The sequence below is a fragment of the Stegastes partitus genome, unplaced genomic scaffold (genome assembly GCF_000690725.1).
Source record: "Stegastes partitus isolate 25-593 unplaced genomic scaffold, Stegastes_partitus-1.0.2 Scaffold1018, whole genome shotgun sequence".
NCBI classification, from domain to species: Eukaryota; Metazoa; Chordata; class Actinopteri; family Pomacentridae; genus Stegastes; species Stegastes partitus.
The window spans coordinates 177,702-187,601 of NW_007578749.1; the positions used below are offsets into that span (position 1 = coordinate 177,702).

The 9,900-nt window shown below is 40.4% G+C and overlaps 1 protein-coding gene across 3 annotated transcripts in view; it reads right to left on the minus strand.

Moving 5' to 3' along the window:
- The window catches only part of slc40a1 (solute carrier family 40 member 1), an 18,722-nt gene extending 15,570 nt beyond the window's left edge, over positions 1-3,152 (minus strand). For all 3 annotated transcript variants that reach the window (XR_520710.1, XR_520709.1, XM_008295077.1), the window contains exons 1-4: positions 2,862-3,152; positions 2,687-2,754; positions 2,152-2,311; positions 1,693-1,808 (exon numbers count right to left, since the gene is read on the minus strand). Coding sequence is in view for 1 of the 3 variants with exons in the window: in XM_008295077.1 (XP_008293299.1) it covers positions 1,693-1,808; positions 2,152-2,311; positions 2,687-2,754; positions 2,862-2,895 (378 nt within the window). In the remaining 2 variants the exon portion in view is untranslated. The remainder of the gene's footprint in view (positions 1-1,692; positions 1,809-2,151; positions 2,312-2,686; positions 2,755-2,861) is intronic.
- Positions 3,153-9,900: the final 6,748 nt, after the last annotated feature.

Below are 9,900 nucleotides of genomic sequence, written 5' to 3' on the forward strand. Positions count from 1 at the left end.
GCTGTATCTCGTGTGTCTGTAGCACAGAGCTCTTTAAAATGCAACCACACTTACAAAGAGTGACATGTTCCTCCATTATGATGAACACACTCTGTGGTTTATTTGGATTCAGTCCCACATACACTGTCCTGCTGCCAAAGTCACTAACGAGAGCTCCAAATGTGTATTCATCTGCAGCTAAAAATAGTCCCCCAACTAATAACACCGTTTTCTCCTGTTTGAATGACGCTTTTTACAATCTTTTTCTAGTACAAACAATATATTTGCACCACATTTTTTAAGTGTAACATATTCACTAAGTGCAAACAGACTTGGGTGTGAGTGCCTCAGATGGATCAGGAATGTTGTAAAGTACTGAAAGTCAAACTACACAGCCGCACATTGTTGGTTTGGGATTTTCTTTTTTAAAGGATTTGCTGGAGGTGAGTGAAATATGAAGTTACACCACAGTTAATATTTAAATGTAGATATAGAAAAGGACACAATTATAAAGAATTAGACACAGTAAGAAATGATGTATTTGTGGAAATGGGGAATATGGGTTTTAACCTTTTCTAACACTGTCTCATCAAAACACAGCTGTTCAATGAGACTTAGAGTTGAATAGCCGTCAGTTTGAAAGTACAGATTACCCTAACGGTTAGGGTAATCGATACTTTCAAGGGCCTAACCCTAGTACTGATGACAAAAAAAAGAAATCAACTAACCAGAGGCAAAGACCAAGTGCTGCTGTCACATGTCATGGTATATAAGCTAAAGACAAATCAATAAGTTCTTGTAGAAAAAAACAGAAGATCTGAAAACCAGAAGCCTCATTTGAACCCTTCAGACGTGGCTGCTGGCTGTTCTGTTAGTTGGTCTGTATCGACATTGTAATGCAGCTGCTCTGGTCAGAATAGTAACAAAAAAATGCTTCAACAAGCTCGGTCACATTTCTGCTCTCCCTCTCTTTCCTTCTCTGTCATGTGACAGGCCTTGAAGAACCTGCTGACTACACAGCGTTCAACACTTAATCTCCTGTTTCACCAACCTCTCTCCACCTCCACAAACACTCCCGACAACCGCCGGCCCTCTAAATTCTCTCACATGGTGAAAAAAAAAAATCGCCCTCTTTCTCTGAAGACCCAATAGCGTCCCACAAATGCAGAGGGCAATGTTGGAGGCATTGACCCAACAGACGGGCTTTTGTGTTCCTCGTGCAATTCTGCATCTCAGCCTCAGTCAGTTGCAGACTCAGGTCTGAGTCTTTAAAGTGGTGGAGCTCTTGTTGAGTTACATAGTCCAACAAGTATAAACAAGCCTCTTGCAAACACACAAACTCTCTTGTCAATAGCCGGACATGTATGTGTACTCTCGTGCTTTTTTCCCTTGTGACAAGCAAATCTAATTATTTATGCTTGCAACACAGCAAGCTATGTTTTTACTGTGATTTCAAAATAGTTAATCAAAGTTTTAAAAGGCTTTACAAATGAATTCTTTTGAAAACCAAATAACTACGAACCAGCTCTGTAACTATGCATATTGAACCGCAGTCCTAAATCATATTGACATTGGAGCTCATATCAGTAAAAGCAGAAGCTTTCAGAGAGCTACACTTGAAGAAAAGGGATATAAATGCTTTCAGTGAAAATGCCCATCACAGCACATTGAAACAGTGAGTGTGGAAGAGACAGTAAGGGGGGGAGATCTTACCAGAATCCATCCATTGTAAAGCTCCACAAGCTGTTCTTTGAACTGGAAAACAACCATCAGGAGTATCCCACACACGATGACGCAACTGTTCTGGACGAGCAGCGAAGTCTGGGCCACTGTGGAAACACCACGACCGGCATTAGGGACAGAAATCTGACCAAAGACAACAGGTTTCTGTCCGATTGCACTAGTTCATTAACAGTGCCTCCACGAGATGCCCCCACCGTTCCTGGTTTAATCTAATAGTGCCAAATTCCTCTGGATAAGCATTCCACAAAAGGTGCATTTAACTGTTAAAGTGGGGCAGGAAAACACTCGTACCAGCTCCACCGATTGTCCTCCACACTCAAATTCAGGATCTAATCTACAAAATTTGGGTGTTTAATTTATGACAACCTGCGTTTACAGTCAATGTCTCAAAAAAAAAAAAAAAACAGCATTGATTTTGTGCTGCCTTACCTTTGAGCCTGGGGTTTTTGTCCACCCAGTCCCCTATGATGGCCCCCAGCAGGAGCACGGAACCGGCCACCACCAGCCCATACACGGCCGTCAGCAGCAGGCTGTTCCCATACAGCTCCACCAGGAAAACAGCCACAGCAAAGTTCCACATTCGGTCGCCCTGGGAATTCAAATTCTGATTATTTATAGGCCCCGGGCTGATATTTGATTCAAGATATCCAGGTGGGGGGCTGACAGGAAACATGGTTTACATGCTGCATAAATAACAAGCAAACAATAAAAAGTGTTATTTTTATTCTCATAGATGCCTCTCCTGAATCTATCCTCTAGAGCTATTTGTAAAGATTGTGTGGTGAGCTACACAAGGAAAACATGTGATTTTGCATTGTAATGACAGCTGTAGTGTAACAATAACACATCCACGTTGTTTCACATTATTAGCCTGTCATCATGATGAACACGTCCACATTTACAGCATGATGGGGTGTCATTTGAATAGACAATAGTGTGGCTACCAATACAATGGGATACTCACCCATGTTGACAGTGCATGTCCCATGTAAATAAGAAATTTCGCCGAAGTGAAGAAGTCTGTGATGGATTCTGCAGAGAAAACATTCATTTTAACGATTTATTTCCTTTTGATATAAAAGCTCCTCCTGGGAAATAACTAGCAACCTCTCATGCAATGACAAAACAAAACAACTCACCACAGCATGTCTTCTTAGGTCCAGAGTTATCCATTTTTAAAAGCAAATGTCGCTTTATGCTAGCTGCTCTATTGTAGTGCAAGAAAAAGGAGGTCAACCGAGGATACGGCTGCAGCGACTCGCGCACAAGATTAATTTAAAAAAAAACCGACAAAGACGCGGCGTTTCTCCCCCTTTTTTTCTTCTTTTTCCTCCTTTCCAAACTTAGCTATCACTGTAGCTGAAGTTGGAAAGAAATAACCGAATAAAAAAAAAAGAAAGCGGTTGTGTCGCAGGAACTGGGAGCCAGGAGCAGCTCCGGTGGACGCTTCGCTGAGCTCTGCTGCTTCTGTTTACGTCCCGCCTCGAATATACTCCCGCGGTGACGTCACCCGCCTTTATTGACATTGTGCAGAAAACAAACGCGGATCCCTCCTTCCGCCAGTAACACACCGGAGCAGGTCGGTCGGCGTGAAAAGATGTCATTGTCACAGCATCACGGATAAACCCCCCACCTTTAGCCCTTCTCTCTCACACACACACACACACACATAGGTTGGTGAGCTGTTGTGTGAAAGCCTGTTTACCTTCCACAGTCAGCACATGTTGACTTCTTTCTGCAGGAATGATCACTGTCATCAGAATATATATATATATATAATATAATATATGTGCTGCTCAGAAAATTCTTCCACCTCTGTAACATGGGAGGAAAAAAAATCCTGCATTCAAAATCTTACTGAAGCTGAAGTGTTAATGGAGAAATGCTAATAACAAAAAACAAACTAGCACCTACATAAATAGAATTACTGCTGCTTATTATCATTCCACTCACACATTCCATGAGACAAAACGATACTGGGGTTGTAAATTACCCGATCAAGTTAAAATATAAAGGTTAGGAGCCCACAGTGCGATTTATGATGTGAATTTACCTGAGAAATTTAAACATTGAGGATTAAAACCCGACAAAAATGATCTTCAGTATCAATAATCGTGGAGATTAACCCAACTAATTTAGAATTAAAGTGCAAAAATGTACACGAAACCCCAACAAATCCAAGGATTCACTGGATTCCTTATGAGCAAGCTTTGTTTTTATTTTTAAATGTATTGTCTATTTAATAATATTTATTAGCATATTAGTCTAGTACTGATGCATTAGTCTGTAAAAACTACAATGTTGGCATTCCTATTCAAAAAAGGAAAATATTTAAAGAGGATACAGTGTATTACCTTGCTAATTTGTTACACTAATTAGTTTTGCATGATTAAGCAGCATCACCTGAGATGCACTGTCTTGTCGTTGTCAGTTACCAATTAAACATATGACCACATATCAGCACAGATTTTCTTCCTGTACTAATAGGAAGACATACACATATTTCTTGTTGGGTCTTCTTTAATAAATACTTTAATTGACGCTGCAATAACTCACCTGGTTGAGCTGACGTCCCATGTACAGGGGCTATAGTCCCCGATGAGTTCCAATCCCGCTCATGGCTCTTTTCCGCAGGTCCTTCCCCCATTCTTCTCTCCCACTTTCCTGTCTCACTCTCTATCACTATCTCTATCACTGTCTCACTATCAAATAAAGGCAAAAAGGCCAAAAAATAAACAAAACAAAAAAGCCCCTTAATCAACCAGTTGAAAGAACACTTCACAGAAAAATGTCTAACGCAAATAAGTGTCTAAGAGAATCAAGATGGCACTTTTAAATAAATAAATACAAGCATCAACTGTAGCTGACTAACAACTGTGATGTGAATACTGAATCTAGAACTGATGTGTTGCATTACTACATTACAGACGGCTGTCATGTGAGAACACTGAAACTGTAACGACTTTATACGCTGATGGGCAGTTTCATCTTAATCATATCTTACAAACTTATTGGATGTTTTACACATAAAGTCTTATCTGCAACTACAGTAACTGAAGCTGATAAGCAAAGTATCGTTTTTACCTGTGAACTGTTGAGGTTTGAAACTGTTAGTTTGCATTTAGGATGTAATCGTACCTAATTACTGGACTTCAGCAGATATGCTTTTTATCACTGATTTTCCATCTATGAGTGTATGACTATATAAGCTAACAATGTTACCACTGACAGTGACATGTGTTTCTTCTCAGTCAGTGTGTTGCTGATAAATTTATGTCAGATTTACGATGTTACTAATTAGTCTACGGCCAATATCAGTCGAGATTCAGTTGATTTATGCAGAGCAATAGTTTCTCCTTAATTGAATCAATGTTTTGTATGTTTTTGCTGCTACACTTTTGCTAAATCCAGTAACATCATTTGAGATATAAAGAGAAATATTGAAATGGTAACAAAGAAAAAAGTGACAGAAAAGAGTAGAAAGACTACAAAAGTTAAAGATTAACTGAACTCTCCTGTGCATGTGAAGCTACACGCCACAAATAAAGCATTTTGGAAACCATTATTGCCTTGACCTGGTGTGTTTACCAAGATCTCTGCGACAGTCGTGTTTGGCAGTAAACAGAGAGAAAAAAAAATGTGTACATGGCACACATTTGGATGACTTGCACTTGTCCACCTAAGTCAACAGAACAGAATCACAACTATAATTACTGCCAGGCTGCATGGATGAGAGCTCCTTGGCACACACCCATAAAAAGTAATAAACACCCAGTAAACACATGGATATATGCTTCTTTTAACTGCACAAATTATCTGGATGAACAGTGGACTACAGCCGGCTCCTCTTGGCTGAGTGGGACCCCTGCTGTCCTGCGTCATCACTGAAACATCATCTCTGTTCTCAGGCGATTTTCATTGAACTGTGATGAATAATGCCCACAACATACAGCTCCGTATTATGCTGCATCTTGTGGCAGCTGGTTCCATGTGGTTTTTACATAATGTCACTATTTTCAGTGCAATGCTTTGCTACACTCACTATACACGTAAAAGGTTTAACTTTTTTTTTTGGTTCTCTTGCCAAAGCAGTAGGTGCAGGTGAAGTGTTTTGCCTCAGAAGGATTAGATGTTCATTTGACCCTGTTGTTTTTAACTACTGACCCTTCCAGTTTTTATAACTCATTCCTGCGGCGTTAGGGAAGCTTAAGTATGACAACAAAAATGCACTCCATCATGTTTCTAATCTCCCAGGAGCACAAAGACACTTGCAAAAAAACTAAATCCATCAAAATGACGTGTGCCAAAGCAGAGCCCCTTGATTCTTTGTGAGATTTTCATTGCAGTCTTGGTGATCCGGTGACCTAACCCTGTTGCAACATACTCTTAGAATCCAGACCCGGGTGTTTTAAGGGTGGAATGTGAGAGGTTTTGCAGGTTACAACAAACAGTTCATATCTAGTTTGGCTTTGTTGAAAAAATGTTTGCAATGTGTTAACAGCTCACAACATATGTCACCTCGTAGACCTTCACATAGTAAAGATTCCCCTGAAAAGACAAGTGAAAATAGCTTTCCATCTTCATCCTTTTTTCTTTTTAGTATATGATGATCAGTCATTTCATATGAAACTGTGTATGTAATGTGCACACGTTCATCTTAATGCAGGTCAGTGCTTTGTGTAGATTATTTATTCAAGGCTGGGTTCCTTCCTGGACAAAATAAACAATTGTCATCTGGCAGCACTTCCAAAGCTCACTAATTAACACCATATATCTTGTTTAATCAGTACAAAAACTGAAATACGAACGTGAGAATTTGTTTAAGAACGTATCTTCAAAGTGAAGTTGAGAGTGGTGACCAAGCAGCAGCCTCCAGGGCTGTGACAGGAAGCCAACAGTGAAGAACCAAAACCTGCAGTTCCTTGAATGTCCACTTGAGGCTGGCTCCAAAAAGTGAGTCAATTCACTTAGATAGATGTTAAAAATGATCAGCTTTACAGCAGAAATAAACATGTTTACAGTCTGGTAAAAGAAACAACAGTTGTGGTCTCTAACTAATTTTTACATTCATGACAACTGAATTAGTGTGACTTTTTATATAACTGATGTACTCCAATTGTATTAAGGCTTAAAGATTTGCATAATTGAGGGCGTGGCCACTGTGGGTGACTCAGTGGTACTGTTACATGACAGTCAACAATCTTATTTCTATATAAACTGCACTTACATAGTGCATTTCACTAAGTGTCATTTACCACAAACTACAAACTTGATGCATCCACAGTTCTCAGATAAAGTGAAAGATCACATCACATCTTATTTCTGCCCAGGGCCTTTTACCGGGTTAATCCAGCTCTATATTCAGCCTCTAACAACCAGCACTTGGGCTGGTGGTGTAATAAAGTTATTGTCCACATATAATTGCTACATTTCTAGATGCAGCATTTATGTAAAAACACACACTGTGGAGATGTGGAGAAAAAAAAAAGGCTCCACAGAAGTAGTTTCCTTTTGGCCCAGAGCAGCACTTAGGCCTGCCCTGTGCTGTCTCACTGCATGAGGGAGCAAAATTGACAGTACCAAGCAACATAAGCACATATTTTGAGCCAAGTGATGACAATAGGCACTTGTATCCCTTTGTGATCTATTCAAGGATCACAGGGAGCTCTCATCCATTTGACAATCTGCTCACATTGAGCTGGTACAAACAGATTACCAGCCGCACTATTAGTGGGTCGGTGTGTCAGCCGGGCTCAGGTGGCTGTCATCAGTGGTCAGACGGCTGCTGTGTCATTTTGTGGCCACGTGACCTGCAGGTACGTCTGCCCCTGACGGGATCCCTTTTCAGCCCAGCTGTGGAACAACAAGCTGTGTTTACGTCGGCTAAATTTGTACTTGCAGGATATAAATATGAGAATGACTTGCCTCTTGTGGCCTTAAGGTGTCTGACATCCACAAGCCGCAGCTAAAGGAGGGATAGAGGTGGAGGATGTGAAATCTCCCCTGAACGCGGTACGTGAGGCCAGATCAGGTTATTCATCTATTCTTCATCCAGGGCTTCTGTTCTTTTTTGTGGTGCGCTCTTAGACTTTGTTGCAATAGAGCTGAAAGGTATTAAAGAACACCTGCCTTGGCCCACTTCAGTAATGCTGAGTTTAAATGACTGAGATTGAGCTCCTGAGGTCTTCCAAAATCTCATGGCAGCTGATGTAGTAAGATGACCGGCCGTCTGGCTGACCAAAGATCACCAGAAACAATGATTATAATTACCTTTACCCATTTTTGGAACATAACAGAGCTGCGGTCTTATTGTTTCTGTGGATCTCTACCACTGCCTGAGGCCTAAGACTTTGATGTGTGCCTGACAACTCCACCAGAGAACAATAAACATCAAAGGTCACTGTCTGGCTGTGACGACCTGGCCACCTTTCCTAAAATGATAGCCTTGTTTCCAGGGAATGAAACAGCAAACATCCAACAGCTGTTTCAGATCAATACAACATCGCAGCTCAGTGGGCAGCGAACCAACGTGAGACCTCAGACAGGTGTGTTTGTCTTTCACAGTGCAAGTTCAAAAGGTGCTTGACCGACTGCTGGAGCAAAATCAACATTTGTGTCATCCAGGGTAATTTCTCTTTACTGCTTGCTGACCGCTGCCAGGAGAATCTCGGATGCTCAAAAATATCTCTGTAATGCTAATGTGCCACATGTTAGCTCATACGATGAAGACCAAGGGGCATTTTTGGCTGGAGTGTTGCTGGTATGATTCCCTGTCTCCTCCCATGACAATATCAGTCGACCCACCCCTTTGGTTCAACCTGTATAAGGGTGTGACTGTCTCAACAACTGTTAGATGGATTGCTGTGAAATTTCCTATTGCAGAGACATTTGTGGTCCACAGGCAGTCGATCCTAACGGCTCTTTTGGTCTGCTGACTTTATCATGTTATCACCTCCAGCAGGTTGACATTTGCGGTTTCGTACATCAGTCAATAAATTAAATATTGGCTTGATTTATGTGAATTTTGGTACACATATTTGTAACACTCTTAGGATATGTCGTAATGACTGTCGTGATCCTTTGTCTTTTAATCTGTACATCACAAGGGTAAATACTTTGGTTTATTTCCAAATTTTAGTAAAGCTAAAATTAGTCACATCTTCCTCAATTCTAGTTGTATTTTACTTTGTGCTGCGCAGCAAATGTTAGCATGCTCGCTTACTTAACAAAGATGGTAATTATGGTAAACATTATATCTGGTTAGTATGAATGTTTCATTAGTTTAGCATTCTGAAAATGTCCTAATGTTACCATTTGAAAGCACATCTATCTTAGCTTCATAGAGCCACTGGTATGGCTATAGCCTTGTTAAAATGTACTTCTGATGTTGTGTATTGCATGAGCAACAATAGAAAGAGCTACACAACAAAAGCCAGTGAAGAAATGTGTTAATGTTTGTATTACAATGCAATAAAGTGATTATTAGCCTTTGAACTGACTGTAATTACATAAATAATCTCTGTACTTCCACCTTTCCAGTTTCTAGATGTCTGTTTCTCCACACCCGTGCGATTTTCCATCACTCAAAAAGACTGCATTTAATGACAATTTCTTTATTCCTTTTATGAGCTCAGTCACTTTTCCACCTCTGTGGATCCAGCTACACGGCCTCTAAACTCACAGCGTGTACTGCCTGACACATGTCAAGTTATATTTACTGAAGGTTCAATATATGACAGCATATTCCCTCAGTGGTTTGTAAGTCACATCAGGAAGGTCCAAGAAGACCATGACAGGCCAAAGACATGCAGCTCTGGTGGAGGGCACGTTGGTACATCTAAATGTGAGTGTGTAAAGTAGCCCAAAGAAGGACTAGTGACCAGCCCACAGTCTACTCAGCTTCTCACCAAGTGCATTCTGGGATGGTATCCATCCTCCTAACATGGATGATCAAATAAGTTCTCCTTATCAAAAATGTGTATTTTAATTAGAGCCAGACTAATAAATTGATAATTGATAATTGTTGGAACATATGTTTGCTGGATGCAGATATATCAGTATCAGCATATACAGAGCAGTAAGATTAAGATTTTGCAGCACAGAAATCCCGAAGATACGATTTATAAACTATATTGATCGGCAGATACATTGATCACCTCTTTGAAAAATGTTCATGTT